Source organism: Dermatophagoides farinae, chromosome 1 (genome assembly GCF_024713945.1).
Source record: "Dermatophagoides farinae isolate YC_2012a chromosome 1, ASM2471394v1, whole genome shotgun sequence".
NCBI lineage: Eukaryota > Metazoa > Arthropoda > Arachnida > Sarcoptiformes > Pyroglyphidae > Dermatophagoides > Dermatophagoides farinae.
In genome coordinates, this window is record NC_134677.1 from 1,544,763 (window position 1) to 1,564,015 (window position 19,253).

The following is a 19,253-nucleotide window of genomic DNA, read 5'->3' on the forward strand; positions in this document are numbered from 1 at the left end:
ATTCATAAACACTATACGCCATTTTTTTTGTTGTTGATGGTCTTCATCACTCACATGTCAATTGAGTCAATTTTTATATTCGAAAATCAACAAAAAAAAAGTTTTTGGTATAGTTTTATTTTGATTAAAATCAAGAATATATACATATAAAAAAATGATCATCCCAATTCGTTGTTTCACTTGTGGTAAAGTAATTGGAAATAAATGGGAACCATATCTTAATCTACTTCAAGCCGAATACACTGAAGGGTAAGATGTTGGATATAATGATGATAAATTTGAAAAAAACTTACAAATTTTCATTCAATTTTCAATCAGCGATGCTTTGGATGCACTTGGCCTGAAACGATATTGTTGCCGTCGAATGTTACTTGGTCATGTTGATCTTATTGAAAAATTACTCAATTATGCTCCTGTAGAGAAATCTTAATTTTAATTTAATTTTATCAAATAAAAATACACATTTTTTTAAATAAAAAAAACTTTTTTATTCATTTTTTTAAAATTTTAAATTTTTTAAGCAGTCAAAATACAAGCACCACCAACAGCTTTAATTTTTTGTTCTGCATTTTTACTGAAAAAACGTGCCTTGACAATGATTGGCTGTTGTGGTAGAATTCCTTTGCCCAAAACTTTGAAATAACCCTAATGAAAATTTAAAAAGAATAAAAAAAATGTCATTCAAAACTTGTGATCAATTTAAAATGGTCAAGTATTGAAAAAATTAATACGAAAATAAGCCATGAATATTTTAATATATGCCCCTTTTGACACCCAAAAATCATTGGTTTTAAAACGATTAACAGGTAACACGGAGGCAAAAACAAAGAAAAAAATTACAGAATCAAATATAAAAAAAACTTACATGTTTAACAAGGTTTACCACTGGTGCTTTACCACTTTTTTCTTTAGCATAATGTTCACGTGCTTCATTGCCCAATAATGACCATAAATTTTCCACATTTATAGTTGGACAATAATGTTTCAATGTATTCTTTTTCACATGAAAATTCCTCATACCAACTTTGCCAAAGTAACCAGGATGGCTAGATTAATTGATGAAAAATATAGGGATTAAATTCAAAATCAAAGAACGAAGCAAAAACTTACTATTTATCGAAATTGATTCGATGATGAGTGAGACCACCAGCATTACCACGACCACCTGGATGTTTACGATGTTTTCCAATACGACCATGACCATGTGAAACATGGCCACGAAGTTTACGTGTTTTAGTAAATCTGGTTGGCTACATAAATTAGTAAAAAAATTGATTAAAAATTAAAATTTGGAACCAAATAAAAAATTTTTTACCATTTTTTTTTACAAGTCACACACACAATGTTAAGCGGAAAAAGGAACACTCAATTGCCACACACGAAAAACAGCACAGCAAAGCACAGCATTGAACTGTAAAGTGTGAGTGTGTGTGAGAGAGAGAGAAGGCACATGTCAAGTTTTCATGTGCCATTCATATACACTATAATACGAACATGCGCATTGCTACAACTTGAAGCTCAAAATTTTCATTTGTTTCATTTCAGGTATTTTGAATGAAAAATTCTTTTAACAAAAAATTTATATCGTTGTATTTGCATAATCAATCAGTGATTAAAAATGTTTTCCTCACAAACGACTGGAACAAACACTGGCTTTGGCATCGCACCGACATTCGGTGCAACAAGCACTGGATTTGGAACAATCCAACAGCCACAACAACAACCAACAGCTGCTGCTGTTACAGGTTTTGGAATGTTTAATTCGGCCAATTCTTTTACGAATAATAATAATAAACGAACATTCGGTGGTCCAATACAGCCACAACAGCCAACATTGACATTAACATTGAATACTCCGGCATCGACATCCACAACTGTAGCAACAACATCGACAACAACTTCGATTGGATTGGGTGGTGCACCACTTCCATCAAGTAATGGAAAATACGTTGGTGATAATGTGGCCAAGAATAAATCATATCGTGACCAATTGGTTCCACCAGAAATCATCCCACTTGTTGAGAATATGAAAAAATTTCTAGAGAAACAGAAACAAATCCACGATGAAAATGCACATGGACATTTCTATAAAGATTCAATACTCGAGATCGGTACGACCATTGAAGATGAACTTAAAGTTAAAATGAACAAAATCGATATCCAATTACAAAAGAATGCTAAAGCAATCGAATTTCTTAAAAAAGATACGAATAATCTATTATCTAATGGTGAATTGGTATATCGTATTTCAAGACTTGATTTACCATTATCTAATTCGGCCGAAGTTATTGCACAAAATAATTTCATCAACGCCAAGACACATCAATATTTTATGGAAGTTTTGGATAATTGTAAGAAACAAATGGCCGAATATTCTGAACAAATTCAAACATTAAAATCTCATTGTGCATTGACAAATGATCGACAACAATATACGGCCGATGAAATCAATCAAATTATTCGAAAACAACATGAAAATTTTGTTGCATTAGCATCGAAAGTTTATTTAATACATGAATATGCCAATAAATTACGTGTAAAAGCAGCGAATGATTCAAGCAATGATATTGCATTGATTAATCGTAATAATATAGAAATGTCAAATCGTAATCAACAACAACAACAACAACGTCTAACATCAAGCGATCCATATGGACCGACACCATTTTTGGCCAAATCAAATAATATTTTAATCAATATGGCAGGTGTTCATCAAACACCCGTTTCGTCAGCAATGCCAACCATTACCAATTTCAGCCAACAACCACAACCAACAACATCGTTTACTAGTTCAATGTTCAATTTTGGTGGCAACAGCAGCAACAACAACAACAATCTAATGACATCAAATGCCAATACTTCATTTTCATTTGGTAAAAACAAAAAACTTTGATCCATTTTTGGTGTTCCATTTTGAATTGTTTCAACTTTCTTATTAAATTATTAATATTGGATGATAATTTCTTCAAGTAAAATTTTGCTTCGCTAAATGAGGATTGAATTGTGAATTATATTTCTGCTTTAAATCACTGTTCGCTATGGAACGTGATGAAGACGACGACGGTCCTTGAATCAATTGTATTGCACGATCACGTTCTCTTCGTTCACGATCCAAACGTTCAGCTCGAAGTTTTTGTAATAAAATTTTTTTACATTGATTATCTGAATCCGAATCAGATGATGATGATGATGATGAATGGCGATGTTTACGCTTTTTACGTTTTTTATTCTTTCTTTTATGATTTGAGCTCACTAGATCTATGTCCTCGTCTTTAATGATTTTTGGTGGATGGGTAACTTCATTCATGTTGAATGTTTCATTCTTTTTCATCACTGACAAATAGCTTTTCATATTTTCCAATGGATCATTCATTCGTTTATTACGTTCATCTTTGGCATTTTTAATCGTATCATCATTTTTGGCATTGATATTCATACGTTCTTCATGTGATTTTAGATACCATTCATCGTTGGCATTTTTTTCATGTTTATATCGGCCATCCAGATAGCTAAATATTCCGGTTCGAACTTCCCATTTTTCTTGTTCAGCTTTTTTCTCTTCTTTTTTTCCTGAATCTTCAGAAATTTTATCTTTGAAATCTTTGAATAGATCAAACTTTTCTGATGTATTTGTATCATTTTTTCGTTTATTATCATTAGTTTCAATACCATGTTTATGTTTTAGATGATCAATTCGAGCTTCATGTTCAGCCAAACTAATTCGTCGTTGAAGTTCTTCTTCTTCAAGTCGTGCTTTTTCCTCATCACGACGAACACGGGCAATATTTTTCTTGGTACGAACATGCCAGGATTTATGTGGCAAGATATTCATTTTCAAAACAATAATATATCATCATCTGAGAAAATTAAAATAACACAACACACACATTTCATCATTATAAAACGATGACCTATTTCAAAGTATCGATTGTTCCATATCGATACCTGTAATGTTTGTGGAAGAATAAAATTTACAATCCATATTGAGCCAGGTTTTTTTTACTTTGAATCTTTTGAGCCAAATTGATTTTTAATAATTATTCTATATTTCTTATCCGATGAAAATATTTTGTTTTTGTTTTCATTTCATACCAAAAATTTCAATAATCAATCATTTATGTGCCAAAAAAATGATGATAATGATGACTAGATGATCTCCATTTGTATTTAATTTAATTTAATTATTTATTATTTTAAAACCTTTCATCAATCATGTATTAATCCATAAGTAAATACTACCTAACCAAAAAAAAAACAATGATAAGCAACAAAGAAAAACGTTTATCACATGCAGCACCAACATTATCTAACAATGATGGTTTTAATTTTGCATCGGATGCAATCATAGTGAATCATATAAAACCGCCAAATTATGGCCTAAACAACAACAACACTAATCATCATAGCAATGTGCCAATAAATCATATGAATGTACCAATGAAAGATCCACATCTGAAAAAACTTGTACAAGAACAACGAAACAGTCATAGTTTAAATCATGATTTTTCACAGCTGTATATATCGAATCTAAAGAATCAGATTGAAAGTCATACAACATCATCTGGTGTGAAACATCGAGCCATAGATCCTAATCGTGGTTTTGAAGAGATGAATTCCTACAAAAAAGAAGCGTTGGAATCGAAAAAACAAATGTTTCAAATGGAAAAGGTTTTCTTTTTATTTTTGATGATTTATTGTTTATTAATTTGAAATTTTGATATTTCTCTCTAACAGTCAATAAGTTTTTGGAGTGATTGTACCGAGTATTGGCGAAATAAATGGCGGATAACAAGAGATGAAAAAAATAAATTAAGAGATGAAGTGAAACAACTTCGTTCTCGAATGAATAAACTTGAACATCAGCTAAAAACATCCGAAGAGAAACGAATACGTTTGGGTAATGAAGTGAATTTTTTGAATGAAGAATTATCGCGTTATATGTATCGATATGAAGATGATACAGCAGTTAATAATCGGAAAAAACCGACAACACATAATCCTATTCAATATAATTCAGATCGTCGTGTTGATTATCGGAAAAAACATCGACGAAAAATCCATAATTTGATTGCTAAATCATCTACAAATCAAACGACAATTCCATCAAATATTGAATCTTCCAGTAGTGATTCCGAGAATCAACATCATCATAATGCTCAATCACATCATTCATACACAATGGTGCAACCACAACAACAACATCAGCAGAAAAAACATTATGATATCGATCAAATTCATAGCCTAGGAAAATTTTCATCAAATTCAAAAATCGTATTCCGTCATCATGAGAGACTATTTGACAAAAGAATTATGAACAAAAAACGTTTCTCACAAGTAGTCATGTTAGATGAGGATGAAATTTTCCAAATGAACAAAGATTTTCCATTGGCATCGTCATTATCGAAAACCAATGCAACGACAAACGATGATTGCGATACATTGAAAATTAGCCATAGTAGTAGTATAATGCAACAATCTGAACTCAATGATACATTGAATACTTTTACAAATAGCCATAAACATCGTTATATGGATTATCTACCCGAAGATGTGGAAGAAGAAGATTCATTTGATGATCGTATAAAACCTGGACAATTTTTTAGCGATGATTTAGATTTTGAATCAACTGGACTTGGTTCGTCCACTACAAACATTGTTGCATCAACAAATAATATAGCTACAAATAATAATAATACCTCAGAAAGTATTGCAAAAGTTCACGATGATTCAATTAGTCAAGATGAAGGGAATGGTGAAGAAAAAACGGACAATAACAATAACAATGATGATGATGATGATGAAAAAAAATCGAATGAAACATTCGAAAATGGTAATAATGATGATGACGATGATGATGAAGTTTAGTGTTTGTTAGCCATATTTTTAGCTTTAATTACTTATATTATATCGACCGTAAATCATCATCATCATCATTGAATAATCCAACAAATATCTGTGATTGTATAATTTAGATTTGAACTCGATGTTTTTTTTTTTTTTTGCTGCTGCCAAATAGATTACATTTTTCATTTCTTTGTTTTTTATTTCAATTTTTTTTCGAATTTAAAATGTGGTTGATTGATAATAATAATAATAAAATCATTTAATTAATAAAAAATATATTTGTGAATTAGATATAAGTAAAAATAATATAGTATAGATTTGAATTTTAAATTTCAATTTTTTTTTAGAAATACAAAAAAAAAAATCACTCAAAATATAATCGATATAATCGTTCAGCCCTTTTTTCTCTATTGTTTTTCATGATGATGATGATGATGAAAACCTCGAGTACCATCTGGTCCTAATGGTTGTCGAATAATTCGTTCATTATCATTGTCATTATTTGTACGAATCAAATTCAATAATGGCTGTTTATTATTATTGTTATTATTGCTGAAAACGTCCGACATCATTGTTGGCTGTGTTGTTTGTTGATTTTGTTCGCTGCTATTGTTCAGATTTATCGCTGCAGTCATGTTGAACACTAAATCTTCATCGGGCATTACTTCGCCCAGAATCCGCAGCCTTGCTTTAGCATATTCTGCTTGTTTTTCTTTGAAACTTTTCTTTAATTTTTCATGTATATTTTCTGCTTCATTTGATTTGGTCTCATTTTTTCCAGAATCAGAATTCTTATTTGGCCTATTCAATATACGTAAACCTTTAACAAATTTTGTACGAGTATTATCATCTTCAAGGATAATTTTCGGTTGATTTGTGAATGGAGAATCTGTATCATTATCATCGATATTGTTGGACACACGTTGTATGATTCGAAATGAAGAAGATGATGATGATTCGCCATTTAAGTTTTGATTATTGACGCTCAAAGGCGATTCAAAATTATCAGCAAAAGTAACATTGCCAGTAGCAACCGTGGCAGAAGTACCAACACCTGAATCGATTTCATTTTTAGTATTTGCTGCCAATATACTCGAATAGGTTGGCTTTTTATTGGGTTTGATCACAATTTTCTACGAATATAATAAATCAATAAAAAAATGAAAAATTTTACAGGTTTTAATTGAGCAACAAAAAAAACTTACATCGACATCGACATCTTCCCATGATTCACAAACATCGTCGGTCATTTTTTTAAAAAATTGAATGTTTTTTCTCAAAATAAATGTGATATAAAAAGTTTAGAAAATTCTAAACAATTTTTAGATGCAGAACATTTTGTATTTTGTTTAAAAAAATTACATTCAAAATACCGTTCAATATTCAATACTCTCATCTGAAGATCCAGAAAAATTTTTCATTAGAATTTCTTCTTGAATAAAGCTATTTTGATTATAAATATCACAAAACCAGGTGAATGAAATAATTATATGAATAATGATAATGATGAATACAGGATGCAAAACGAAAAATTATCAATTTATTTTTCTTTCGTTCGACACGATATATAAATTGTGAATAATAATATATTTATTGGAAATATGATGATTGCTGCCAACTAAATATGTGTGTGTATGTGTATTGCTTGAGATATTACCCTAAAATCACGACTATAAGACGTTCTTATACGAAAAAAAAGTTGAAAAATAGTCATACATCATACAGTAATTTAGTTAATTAGTGCGGGTTATAGCCGTTATATTACTTTATGGGAAAAAATATCTATAGTCACGATTTTAGGGTAGATAGACACACATATGTATAAATACAACATAGATAATCGAATAGGACGAATCTATCGATTGTTTGTTTGTTTGAATGTACCGTTTTCAAATAAAAATATTTCTTCAACATCGTGAAGCACACCCACATGCACATAAAACAATACAGAAATACAAACAAACACCCATTCATTTGCTAACCTCATGCATTAATTTCACCACATTTGTATGCGTAAATTCAACAACGCATTTAAATACACACATACCATCACAATATAAACAACAACACATAATTTTCTTTTGCTTTATTTTTTTCACTTTTATTTCTATAAATTTTGATGATTTCTTTAATTATTGGATCTTATACATGCAAAAAAAAACTTTTGGATAACTCACCATAAACAAAGTATTATTATTATTGTGACAATTAGAATCCGGAATTGATACTTTTTAGATTTTCGGACCATCATTGGCTTCATTATTTTTTTCTGTTAATGATGATGATGATGATGATGTTAAGTTTATTGCATCTAAAAATGTCAAGTTTATCTGATGTAACGTACTATTTGAATGTATTATTGTGAGCAAGTTTTTTTTTATGAAATCAATTGTTATTGTCTTTCTGTTGTTGAATGATGATGTTGTATTCTGAATTGATTCATTAAAAATAATTAAAACGATTATTTTCAATTCTTAAAATATCAACATTTTCATTATTGAACGCTATGACCACTTTGCAGGTAATTGAAATTATTATTTTTATCATTTTCATTCAATTTATTTTTCATTATATAAATCTTGATTGAACAAAAAAAAAAATGTAGAAAGCGATTGATCTGGTGACCCAAGCAACAGAAGAAGATAAAGCCAAGAATTATGAAGAGGCACTTCGATTATACAAACATGCATGTGAATATTTTATGCATGCAATTAAATGTAAGTCCATTGCCAGTGTGTCATGTCAATGTTTTTTTTATCGTTTTCCATTACAGATGAAGCTCAAACAGATAAAGCCAAAGATAGTATTCGACAAAAAGTTTTCCAATACATTGAACGTGCAGAAAAATTGAATGATTATATTAAAGAATAAAAAATCGAAAAGTAAACCTGTCAAAGATAATCCAACAAATGGTACAAAAACCAAAGATGACTCAGATGAAGATGATGATAAAGAAGAGGATAAGGAGAAGAAAAAATTGATGGCTCAATTGGAAGGCGCAATGGTCATTGAAAAACCAAACATACGATGGGATGATGTTGCTGGCTTAAAGATGGCTAAAGAAGCATTAAAAGAGGCTGTGATATTGCCAATTAGATTTCCTAATCTATTCACTGGTAAACGTAAACCATGGAAAGGCATCCTATTGTTTGGACCACCTGGTACTGGTAAATCTTATCTGGCTAAAGCTGTCGCCACTGAAGCTAGCAATTCGACTTTCATTTCGGTTTCCTCCTCAAATCTTGTATCAAAATGGCTTGGTGAATCGGAAAAATTGGTCAAAAATCTTTTTGAATTAGCCCGTGAAAATAAACCTAGTATTATTTTCATCGATGAAATTGATTCATTATGTTCATCACGTTCTGACAATGAATCTGAATCTGCACGTCGTATAAAAACCGAATTCCTTATTCAAATGCAAGGTGTCGGTAAAGACATGGAAAATATATTGGTATTGGGAGCCACTAATATACCATGGGTTCTTGATTCGGCCATTCGAAGACGTTTCGAAAAACGTATCTATATACCATTGCCCGATGAAGAGGCACGATACGTTATGTTAAAGATGAATATTGGAGATACTCCTAATTCATTGTCCGAACAAGACCTAAGAGCATTAGCAGATCGTACTGAAAGGTTTTCAGGTGCCGATATTTCTGTTCTTGTTCGTGATGCCTTGATGCAACCTGTTCGTAAAGTCCAAAGCGCCACTCATTTTAAAAGAGTTAGTATTCCATAATTTTAGGTTTGATAATGAATCATTAATCATTTTTTATCCTTTTACTATAGTGTCGAGGACCTAACCCTAGGAATCCAAACGAAATTGTCAACGACCTTCTAACACCGTGCCTACCGGAAGAATCTGGTGCTATAAAAATGTCATGGACTGATGTAGCCAGCGATAAATTGTTGGAACCACTTGTATCAATGTCTGACATGTTGAAATCATTGGCTAATGCTAAACCAACGGTAAATGAAGCAGATCTTGATAAATTACAAGACTTTATGCAAGATTTCGGTCAAGAAGGTTAATTAATTAATCCCATGTTTTAGTCGATAATAAAATTTTATTGATTTATTTTTTAATGAAAAAAAATCGAAAAAACTTACTAATAATAATAATACCTTTTATTGTTGTCGTCGTCGCCGCCTCCGCCGCTTCATTGATTCTTCATTTTTGTTTTTGATTGTGAATTTAGTTGATTAAAACTTTTATTTTTAAAAATCATCATTAATAAGTACAAAATATATTGACAAATCTTTTGACAAGTTGCACACACACTCATAACATTCACGTAAACATACACTCATTTAAAAAAAAAATTTGTTATTTGTTTTTACCAATTATTGTTTCCCCACTTTTCCTTCTCAATAAAAACAAAACTTGTCTCAATTCAATCATGCCAAAATATCTTCCAATGTTATGATTAATTTTTGATAAATTGGATTTTCTTTTTTCAATACGGACCATTCAAATTCTGGTTGTTGATTTAATATTCGTATACAAATGACAGCTTCAGGTGGATTAATGAGGCCAAGATCTTCACACACGGCTAATAAATAAGAAACATCGATGGCTATTTGTTTACGAATCCTAACGGGTAATTTACCAATACGTTTTGATTTGATTGTCATCGATATATTTTGAATATGATCCAAAAATGATTGTATTGTTTTTCGTTGAACAAATTCTAATAACAATTCAGTAGGAGCTATCGATTCATTTGGTGAAGATCGAAAAATATCTGTACAATATTGTAGAGCTACTTTGAATGATGAATTTTCATTTAAATTGAACGGTTCTAGATGTTGAGGCAACAACAGCAGATATTGTCCAATTTGAGTTACATATTCGTTTGGTGTATATGTTGTCGATTCATCCAATTCAATATTGTCGACGGTATCATGTTCGGCTAGAGATTTTTCAATAAAAATATCAAAATTGTTCAATTGAATCTGTACATAATTGAACATTGCTTGATCAATATCTTTTGCATTAATTTTGATCAGATCGATACATTCATTGAGCACCTGATTCATAAGTGTTGATGGTGTTTGAATAAAATTCTCTATACGATCACGAAATTCAGTGTTGTAATCTAGATTCAATATGAATAAATCATATCGACGAAATGGACTTATCACATGTGATTGTCGTTGCTGTTGTTGATGGTAATTTTTTTGATATTCCAGAAAATTGGAATGAATTTGTTGTAGAAATCCATGAAATTGATTGACAAAATCACCGTATGTTTGAAATTTGAATAATGTTTTTTGTAAACAAGACCAATTTGGCTGAATCGATGTAGTGTTTGTTTTTTTCGTGTCATCAATGTCAGGTAGTAGCCATTGTTTTTTATTGCTCGTAGAATTGAGATATTTCAACAACAAATCTTCGATAACATCTTCAACAATCAACAATGGATATGTTTCAACATATTCGGAATAAAGTTTATATGAATCACGAACTAATGAAAATAATTTCAATACACAATGACTATTGATTAAATCTTCGTATTCTGCATGCATATTATCGAATTCATCATCCATTCGTTCTTTTTCATACAATACAAATGATTCGTTTAGCTTGGCAAATGGTTGATAAATGGTTCGAAGAAAAATGTCCAATGATTTAATTTTGTTCGTGTGTGATTCATTCATATGTTCTTCATCGGCTGAATATTGAGAGCAAATATTTTGTTCAAGATTTCTAACAAAACTATTCGTAAATTGTTTCAATTCAATCAATGATTTTTGTCGATATAATCGTTGACCATTTGTTTGATGTAAAAATTGATGAATAAATGTATCGATCGGTGGTTGAAGAGACATGATTATATCGGTGAAAATATCACAAAGAATTTGTAAAGACATTCCAAAATCTTCTGGATAGATAACTTTCATACAGAAATTCATCTGAATTTTCCATATCATATTGATTCGATCATAAAGAAAATTTAATTTATCCAATACGGTACCTTCGCTATCCAATTTAACTTGTGTAGACCATTCTTTCAATAATTCATCACGTAAACATGAATGATAATATTTAATTAATCGATCTGATCGTCGAAATTCTTTGAATAGATTGGAAAAAAATTCAATCGATGATTCGGATGATTTTGCAAATGCATCCATTAACATTGGTTCAACAAGTTTTTCAAATCTATCTTTCAGATTTTCCATTATTTCTATTTTATCCGTTAGCTGGCTACCATCCGAACTACTTAAAGATAGTAATTCTAAACTTTTTTGCATACTTGAAATTTTCATTGATATTTGTTCAATATCACCGGTTTCGAAAACCTCATCAACATCCATGGATAAAACGGACCAATTATTAGCTTCTTGTAATGCTTGATATAAATCTTGAAGCTGTCGTTTAGCGTTATCCATTTTCATCAACGATTCAAGTACATCAGCATGTTGTTGTTCTGAACAGATTAATTTCGTACGAACATCAACAATTTGATCACGAAGTTCTTTCACTTCTTGATTCAAAGCATCAGCTTCATCCATCACTTTTGGCATCGATAATGACATACGTTGTGAGATTTCCTGCAATGAATGATTTGTCTCTTCCACCATGAGCTGTAATTTAAAGACAAGATTGTTGGCTATCGATTTTTTGTCCATAACGGTTGATGAATCATTATCATTATCATTATGATCGGTTGATGAAAATATCGAATTAAGCCATACAACCGGATCGAATGCATCTTTTGAGAAGGCAGAAAAATCCTTGAAATTTTTAAATTTAATTTAAAAAAAACAATTTATAAATAAATAAAACTTACGATATTATCCATTGTTTGATGTTAAAAAAAAACACCGGTTCATGGAATATTTTTATCGTTTATGTGTCTCATCAAAAAAAAACATGATCATGTATAACGAAAAAAGAAAATCGATTGTATCGCGATAATGGCGGTAGATTCGAACCATTGGAAAAGTATAAAAATTATATAAAATCAAATAATCGAATAATGAATTTATTTCAATAATTTTTTGGATGATAATGGTGTTGATTTTTTTTAACATTATAAATATGAATGATCATCGATTCGAATTTTTTAAATAATCTTCTAAATAATGACAGTAATAATAATAATATATAATATATTTCCGCCAGCGGAAAAAAAATCACACAAATTTACAAAAAAAAGGGAAAAAATTGGATTTCGTCATAATGATTTTGTGTTTGTGTGTGTATGGGGAATCAAAAAGAAATAATTATGAATAGTGTCGTGTGTGTGTGTGTATGTATTAAGAATTGAGATCAATTTCATGGCCATCAAGTTCTTTGTCACCATAAGGAATAATTTTTGAACACATTTCTTCAATGTATAATTGATTTGTTTTTGTATTATCATCGTCGCTTTTATTTGGATCTTCATTTATGGCTAGATGTAGATTTTTTTCACCCACATATCCATAAACGATTCCCATGCCGTTCGGTGTAAGTGTACAGCAACTAATATCTTTATCCGGTGTAAATGTCCACAGACAATTACCTAATATTGAAATATTAATCAATTTTGAATGGAAAATGTTATTTATTAATTACCGTTTTCAAGCGACCAAATTCTTAATTGTGTATCTTGGCGACTAGAATTATAAGAAAGAAATACATTGGATTTTGGTGCTGGATCCAATAGATCCGGTGGTGCAGTATGGCCTGACAATGTGTATCTAGTTTTTTTGTTTGTTTGTTTATTATGTTAAAAAAAATATTAATGATAATTGATCAATTCATTCATTCTGATTCACACTTACTTAATATTACCGGTGGAAAGATCCCAGACTAGTACATCGTTATTTTTAGTGCCATTTATAACACATCCACCGCATTGAGTAGAAATTGCAACAGATACTGAATCATGTTCGGGTTTCCATTTTTTAAATAATGTACCACTTTGGAGATCATAGACTATTAGAAAATTTGTTGCCGAAGTATTACATTCCTATTGAAAAACAACGAAAATCAATGAATAAAATTTCAAATTTAAATTATCAAGTTAGGTAATGAATCATACCTGACATACGGATACAACATAATGGCCATCATCACTGATAGCGGATAACCTAGTAATGAATTCATGATGTGGTATTCGCAAATCATACAGTAATTTTCGATTGGATAGATCCCAAACTAATAAGGGAAATGGTTTCTGTGTTTCATCACCACATACACATATTTTTCCATTCGCTGAGGTAAGTAGACTATTTAGGAATCGATCTTCACCAGCTTTAAATGTCGTTTCCAAATCCTAAAATACAGTACAATAAAGATAAAGACAGAGAATAAAAGATAAATTATAGTCATTAAATGTTTTTTTTTCTTTTTCATAATAATAATAATACTCACCCCTGTATCAAGATTAATCATGTTGACATACATTCGATTACGTGATAATGCTACGACATATTTACTATTATGAAGACCATAGTATGGCATTTTTTGATTCATCACACCCTTGAGCTTAGTAATCAATTTTGCCTTATTGAGATCATATAAAGTTAGTTCACGATTACATAATACAACCGTACATAATTGATCAACCATTCGTATAGCTCTTGGCTTTGGTATACTTTTCAATGTACGTGTTGGTTTCTGTTGATAAATATTCCATACAACAATCTCATCAGATTCTGTACTTAATGCAATCAGATAGAAATCTTCTAAACCAATTTGTTCTTTATTCAATGTTGTTGTTTGATCACATCGAAGATGAAATAATTGTGTAAATGAATCGGCACGTATTGATTCCGAATATTGACTTAGATCGATGTGTCCGCTTATTGGCGATATGTTCGTATACGATTGATGGCCACCACTCATTGATGAATATCTACTTGATGAATATGGTGATGGTGTTGAGGCAGTTGGTATTGGTGATAATGATATAGGATCAGGTGATGGTGCTGTTATCGTATTGGCTGTTGTTGTTGTTACTGGTGCTATTGTACCAATATTGGTCGTCTTATCCAGAATTTCATTATTAGGACGAATTTCTACTGATTGATTTACTGGTTGAGTATCTTTATGGACTTGAGCATTGGCAGTGGTGGTTGTGGTTTTAGTTGTTGTTGTTGATATTGTGCTTGTGGTAATTTTCGTGGCAGTTTGTGTTGTTGACGTTGCAGTTGCGGTAGTTGTTGTTGTTGTTTCACCTGCCTGTTCAGTTCCATACGGTATACTTTCAGCTGAAACTTTTCTTTCGCTAGAATTTTCGAAAAAAAATTGAACAAACAAATTGAAATTTCCATCATCAATAATGATCAATTTATTAACATTTACCTTTGTTGTGATTGTTTTGAAGATTTTTTAATTGATGCACATGTGTTTCCCATTTTTTTAGAAATGTTTTTTCTTCAAGTGAAAAAAAAATTTCAAAAATATTTGTTGGAATCAAATACAAGACACGAAAAAAAAACGAAAAGAAACCCAGGAAATCCAGGATTCAAAAAACAATTGATTCAGATATCACACACACACACACACACAAACACATGAATAAAATTTGCATTGAAGATTATGGGAAAAAAAACATATCAAAGCATCATTTGTATTTTAGTATTTGTGTCTTGGTGTGTGTTTTTGAATAAATCTTGAAAAAAAAATTCTATATTTTATTCATAAAGAATCCTCATCATTATGTTTGTATGAAAAAAGAAGAAGATGAATGGCAAAAGTCATTTTAAAATATGAGGAAAATCATCATCAACCTTACAATGAGTATAGACATTCAACAACAACCACGATGATGATGATGACGATGATGATGATGTCAAAGATGTGCAAGAATAAAAGAGAATCAGAATTCATAGGAAAAAAAAGAAAAAGCACGTAAAACCAAAAGATGATGAATGAATGTTTTAAATTTAGAAAATTCTTTCCTAAACTCGGAAATTCTTTGCCTAATTCACACCATAGTATTGCACAAACACAAAAAACAAACAAACAAACAAACGACTAGATAGTAAAAAAAAGATTCGATTCGTTCATTATCGAATCACAAAAAAAACTTGGAAAATAAATTATGAATTCTGGTCTATTGATGATTATTAATGAGAATTGGATTTTTTTTTTGAAAAAAAATGACCATCAACAAGTTGGTATTCGTTGAATGTATACAAATTACAAAAAACGAACACAGCGATGAACGAATAAATGTTGTTATTGTCGACGATGATGATGATAATGATGTCGACGTCATATATTCAGCTGCATCAATATATATTTTTTTTTTGTTTCACAATTTCTCTTTATGTTTATAAATGTATGCTGTGGTTGTGATGATACATCATGACTTTATGAATTTATCACACACCAACGAACATAGAAGATGGAGATGATTTGTTAAAAAAAACCGAAAAAGAATAATGAAAATTCGAACGTTTTTTTTGTTTGTTTGGTTGAGAAAATATTTTCATTTTTCGTTACTAAAAAAAAATTTTTTTTCTCAATTTTTCATGATTTTGAATTCAACGATTAGATTGATTGATTATCCATCATCAATGGCATTGATGTGTGCGTGTGTATATGTATGTTTGTATGATCAAGATCATCAACATTATCATTGTCGATGGCTGCTACTTGTTGTTGTTGTTGTCGTCGTCGTCGTTGTTGTTGTCATTGTGACTGTATATAATTTATTCATATACGATAATTATAAACAATTTAATAGATCAATTTTTGATCAATCATAGAACCAATCGCATTGGATGGCTTGATAATTTTTTTTTTGTTTTCGTTTTCATTTGAAAAGAAGGGTCATTAAATGATGATGATGATGATGATGAAGATGTTGTTGTTTATAATACAAAATGATGATTATGATTTGACCCGAACAAATTGTTTCGAATGAATCGAGTGATCCAATTAGATGAACTTGTTTTTGAGCTTTTATAAGTGTGTTCAACATTTCATTTGAGGTCGAACATTAAATTTTGTTTCATTTTTATTTTGGCCGTTTGCTGTTTCAATATCTTTGTTGATCAGAAAAAAAAGAAAAACTTTTCGTTTCTAATTAAGATTAATCATGTTTGTCCATTTTTTTGAGAGGGAACAGATAAGAAAAATTTTTCAAACAAAAAAAAATAAAATCATCACATGATGATGATGATGAAAAACAAATGAAATGGGAATTTTCAAATTAATCGAATGAAAAACAATTGAAAAATTTCCGAGAAAATTTTCACAGACAAATAACCAAACAACAACAAAAACAACAAAAACACTCTAATCAAGAATATCATTTTTTTCCATCGATTTATTCATTCACTTGGTGGATGTTTTTTTTTGCATCAATTAATAATAGAATGAACTCAGCATGCAGAATCAAATGATGCCACCGACACACACACACACACACACTAACTGGATTTATTATATTCAGAATCGGATAAAAAAAACTTTTTTTTTGTTTTTTATTTTAGCCGCATCCCATGATGATTTGATATTTTCTTATATATGCGATATATAATCAAAGATTATGATTATGTTTTTTGTCGTTGGTGGTGGTGGTGGTGGTGGTTGGTTGGCTGGTTGGCTGGTTGGTGAGCTCAAATAATAATAATAATGAAAACAAACAAACCAACCATCATCATAGAATATTTGAATGAATGATCTATTCATTTTAACATATTCATTCGAATTCATTCATCCATTCATTCGATTCGATTCAACCCAAACAAAATCTATACACACAAAATGTGAACAGAATATTCTTCTATATAATAGACTCTTTTTTTTCTAGGTCTCTTCCACATTCTGTATGCATTATTCTCGGTGTATGAGTGTGTGTGTGTGTGTGTGTGTATGTATGTATGCTGAGATTCGAGACTTTTTTCTTTGCTAGTTGTCGAAATATAGAGCTTACAGAATTGTTTTAGAAACATAAATGTCGTATAAGAAAATAGGATTCTGATGGCATTCAAAAAAAGCAAATAAAAACCTTTAGAAACAAACAAAAAAAAAACATAATGAAAAATTCTATTTGCGGAAGAATTTATTTCATCCAATGAGAGATTCTTCAAAAAAAAAACAAATTAAAATGTTTAGGAAAAAAAACATTGTATATCACACACACATACACACACACGCGGACTTATACACAAATATCGATTCAATTCTTATAATTCTTATAGAATTGGAACAAAGAATGTATTCTTCTATGAAGTGATGAAATAATTTTTTTTTATTTCATTTATTTACATGGTCATTAATAATTTAAAAAATACTCATGAGTTACTGGAAATGATAATAATAACCATGTTTATTTATTTATATCTAAGAACTATAGAGCTGACCAGTGAACGTCAATTGTATTAAAATCTTATATATGTTAAGAATATTTTCTTGAAAAATTTGCTTTACGTAATAAAAGAAATCTTAAGAAATGTTCTTTTCAGCTAAAAAAAAACAAATGATCAAAAAAAAAGCTTTTGTTTTTTTTTTTTGGAAAAAAATCTTTATTTATTTTAGTTGGAAAAAAAAATCAATCAATCCATTTTTTTTACAGGACAAATGATAATGTGACATCTTTCCTTAGGCCTTTTGTTTGCCTTTTCTGCCCTTGGTGGTTGGTTGTTCTTCAACCTCTTCAACATCGGCAGCATCATCAGCTTTTGTATTACGGGTGAAAATCATTTGCGAATGATGTTTTTCAATCAAACGAATAAGACCTTTACCATGTAATTCACTTAATGCACGTTTAGCCAATGATGCACGAACTTTAAGACGTTCGGATACTAAACTTGGTGTTATCAATTTATATGATGGAACTTCTTTCACAAATTTATCATATGTAGCCTTGTCAAATAGAACCAAATTGTTCAACTTGTCACGAACTTTTCCTTTGGACCACTTCTACTTGGTTAGAGATTTAAAAAAAAAATCAAACAAAAAAAAACAAATTTAATTTTTCAAAAATCAAAACAATCATCACAACATACCTTCTTTTTGGCTTTTCCACCTCCTGATCCTTCTTTTTTGGATTTCCCACCTTTGGGATCTTTTTTTCCTTTATCTTGTTTGGGTGGCTAAAATTATTAATTAAAAAAAATTAATTTGGGCCAAAAAAAATTGAAAAAAAGTCAGAAATTAGAAAACATACCATGTTGTTCAAGCGTTGTCACACAAAACGTTGTAGCAGAAAAGGAAGAAGAATTATTTGAACACGCTGCATAAAAAACACACAATTGAAAAAAAAAATGTACATGCAGCAGACGCCGCTCACAATTTATTTTTTTCTTGGAAACTTTTTTTTTGGAAAATTATTATTTTTTTACAGAAATATTTCTCAAAAATTAGCTTGTAACAACAACAGATGGCAGTATAGGTAAATTTCTTTAAATATTCTTTTTTTCTGTCTATTTATTCGAATGATTGGACGAGCATCATT

The 19,253-nt window shown here is 30.2% G+C and overlaps 9 protein-coding genes across 9 annotated transcripts; 3 read left to right on the forward strand and 6 right to left on the reverse strand.

The window, feature by feature from the left end:
- Positions 1 to 26: 26 nt before the first annotated feature.
- Positions 27 to 494, forward strand: Polr2L (DNA-directed RNA polymerases I, II, and III subunit Rpb10). Its single transcript, XM_075733623.1, has 2 exons — positions 27 to 249; positions 319 to 494. The coding sequence occupies exons 1-2, from the start codon at positions 155 to 157 to the stop codon at positions 428 to 430; spliced, it is 207 nt and encodes a 68-aa protein (XP_075589738.1). The 5' UTR covers positions 27 to 154; the 3' UTR covers positions 431 to 494.
- On the reverse strand, positions 464 to 1,423 carry RpL27A (ribosomal protein L27A). The gene is made up of 4 exons (XM_047054183.2): positions 1,316 to 1,423; positions 1,111 to 1,250; positions 866 to 1,046; positions 464 to 645 (listed from the first exon to the last, which is right to left on the reverse strand). Exons 1-4 carry the CDS (start codon positions 1,316 to 1,318, stop codon positions 517 to 519), a joined length of 453 nt encoding a protein of 150 aa, XP_046910139.1. The 5' UTR covers positions 1,319 to 1,423; the 3' UTR covers positions 464 to 516.
- Positions 1,424 to 1,485: 62 nt separating this feature from the next.
- On the forward strand, positions 1,486 to 10,253 carry Vps4 (vacuolar protein sorting 4). Its single transcript, XM_075733590.1, has 6 exons — positions 1,486 to 1,545; positions 1,610 to 2,311; positions 8,450 to 8,561; positions 8,618 to 8,713; positions 8,748 to 9,568; positions 9,634 to 10,253. The coding sequence occupies exons 2-6, from the start codon at positions 1,619 to 1,621 to the stop codon at positions 9,874 to 9,876; spliced, it is 1,965 nt and encodes a 654-aa protein (XP_075589705.1). The 5' UTR covers positions 1,486 to 1,545; positions 1,610 to 1,618; the 3' UTR covers positions 9,877 to 10,253.
- On the reverse strand, positions 2,479 to 3,953 carry LOC124491519 (leukocyte receptor cluster member 1 homolog). The gene has a single exon (XM_047054176.2). The coding sequence runs from the start codon at positions 3,830 to 3,832 to the stop codon at positions 2,966 to 2,968; it is 867 nt and encodes a 288-aa protein (XP_046910132.1). The 5' UTR covers positions 3,833 to 3,953; the 3' UTR covers positions 2,479 to 2,965.
- Positions 3,943 to 6,118, forward strand: LOC124491514 (uncharacterized). The gene is made up of 2 exons (XM_047054172.2): positions 3,943 to 4,668; positions 4,735 to 6,118. The coding sequence occupies exons 1-2, from the start codon at positions 4,258 to 4,260 to the stop codon at positions 5,863 to 5,865; spliced, it is 1,542 nt and encodes a 513-aa protein (XP_046910128.2). The 5' UTR covers positions 3,943 to 4,257; the 3' UTR covers positions 5,866 to 6,118.
- On the reverse strand, positions 6,079 to 8,341 carry LOC124491522 (uncharacterized). Its single transcript, XM_047054180.2, has 2 exons — positions 7,050 to 8,341; positions 6,079 to 6,977 (listed from the first exon to the last, which is right to left on the reverse strand). The coding sequence occupies exons 1-2, from the start codon at positions 7,092 to 7,094 to the stop codon at positions 6,252 to 6,254; spliced, it is 771 nt and encodes a 256-aa protein (XP_046910136.2). The 5' UTR covers positions 7,095 to 8,341; the 3' UTR covers positions 6,079 to 6,251.
- On the reverse strand, positions 10,019 to 12,746 carry Cog7 (conserved oligomeric Golgi complex subunit 7). The gene is made up of 2 exons (XM_047056246.2): positions 12,642 to 12,746; positions 10,019 to 12,585 (listed from the first exon to the last, which is right to left on the reverse strand). Exons 1-2 carry the CDS (start codon positions 12,651 to 12,653, stop codon positions 10,243 to 10,245), a joined length of 2,355 nt encoding a protein of 784 aa, XP_046912202.2. The 5' UTR covers positions 12,654 to 12,746; the 3' UTR covers positions 10,019 to 10,242.
- A 62-nt stretch (positions 12,747 to 12,808) lies between these two features.
- On the reverse strand, positions 12,809 to 17,368 carry LOC124492220 (uncharacterized). Its single transcript, XM_047055056.2, has 6 exons — positions 15,146 to 17,368; positions 14,213 to 15,068; positions 13,881 to 14,114; positions 13,621 to 13,808; positions 13,412 to 13,536; positions 12,809 to 13,358 (listed from the first exon to the last, which is right to left on the reverse strand). Exons 1-6 carry the CDS (start codon positions 15,196 to 15,198, stop codon positions 13,111 to 13,113), a joined length of 1,704 nt encoding a protein of 567 aa, XP_046911012.2. The 5' UTR covers positions 15,199 to 17,368; the 3' UTR covers positions 12,809 to 13,110.
- Positions 17,369 to 18,292: 924 nt separating this feature from the next.
- RpS25 (ribosomal protein S25) lies at positions 18,293 to 19,071 on the reverse strand. The gene is made up of 3 exons (XM_047055059.2): positions 18,966 to 19,071; positions 18,805 to 18,891; positions 18,293 to 18,718 (listed from the first exon to the last, which is right to left on the reverse strand). Exons 1-3 carry the CDS (start codon positions 18,966 to 18,968, stop codon positions 18,398 to 18,400), a joined length of 411 nt encoding a protein of 136 aa, XP_046911015.1. The 5' UTR covers positions 18,969 to 19,071; the 3' UTR covers positions 18,293 to 18,397.
- Between the last annotated feature and the right edge of the window lie 182 nt (positions 19,072 to 19,253).

Excerpts from the sequence above, each read along its gene's own strand:
- Polr2L (XM_075733623.1), top strand. The coding sequence starts at position 155 with ATGATCATCCCAATTCGTTGTTTCACTTGTGGTAAAGTAATTGGAAAT. Across the intron at positions 250-318 it reads CAAGCCGAATACACTGAAGG|CGATGCTTTGGATGCACTTG; the intron begins GTAAGATGTTGG and ends ATTTTCAATCAG.
- RpS25 (XM_047055059.2), bottom strand. Across the intron at positions 18,719-18,804 it reads GTGGAAAAGCCAAAAAGAAG|AAGTGGTCCAAAGGAAAAGT; the intron begins GTATGTTGTGAT and ends CTAACCAAGTAG.
- RpL27A (XM_047054183.2), bottom strand. Across the intron at positions 1,047-1,110 it reads CGAATCAATTTCGATAAATA|CCATCCTGGTTACTTTGGCA; the intron begins GTAAGTTTTTGC and ends CAATTAATCTAG. Across the intron at positions 646-865 it reads TGGTAAACCTTGTTAAACAT|GGTTATTTCAAAGTTTTGGG; the intron begins GTAAGTTTTTTT and ends AATTTTCATTAG.
- LOC124491514 (XM_047054172.2), top strand. The coding sequence starts at position 4,258 with ATGATAAGCAACAAAGAAAAACGTTTATCACATGCAGCACCAACATTA. Across the intron at positions 4,669-4,734 it reads AAATGTTTCAAATGGAAAAG|TCAATAAGTTTTTGGAGTGA; the intron begins GTTTTCTTTTTA and ends TCTCTCTAACAG.
- LOC124491522 (XM_047054180.2), bottom strand. The coding sequence starts at position 7,094 with ATGACCGACGATGTTTGTGAATCATGGGAAGATGTCGATGTCGAT. Across the intron at positions 6,978-7,049 it reads GGGAAGATGTCGATGTCGAT|AAAATTGTGATCAAACCCAA; the intron begins GTAAGTTTTTTT and ends TTATATTCGTAG.
- LOC124492220 (XM_047055056.2), bottom strand. The coding sequence starts at position 15,198 with ATGGGAAACACATGTGCATCAATTAAAAAATCTTCAAAACAATCACAA. Across the intron at positions 15,069-15,145 it reads TCAAAACAATCACAACAAAG|CGAAAGAAAAGTTTCAGCTG; the intron begins GTAAATGTTAAT and ends CGAAAATTCTAG. Across the intron at positions 13,537-13,620 it reads CTTTCCACCGGTAATATTAA|ATACACATTGTCAGGCCATA; the intron begins GTAAGTGTGAAT and ends CAAAAAAACTAG.
- Vps4 (XM_075733590.1), top strand. The coding sequence starts at position 1,619 with ATGTTTTCCTCACAAACGACTGGAACAAACACTGGCTTTGGCATCGCA. Across the intron at positions 2,312-8,449 it reads CACAAAATAATTTCATCAAC|AAAGCGATTGATCTGGTGAC; the intron begins GCCAAGACACAT and ends AAAAAAATGTAG. Across the intron at positions 8,562-8,617 it reads TTTTATGCATGCAATTAAAT|ATGAAGCTCAAACAGATAAA; the intron begins GTAAGTCCATTG and ends TTTCCATTACAG.
- LOC124491519 (XM_047054176.2), bottom strand. The coding sequence starts at position 3,832 with ATGAATATCTTGCCACATAAATCCTGGCATGTTCGTACCAAGAAAAAT.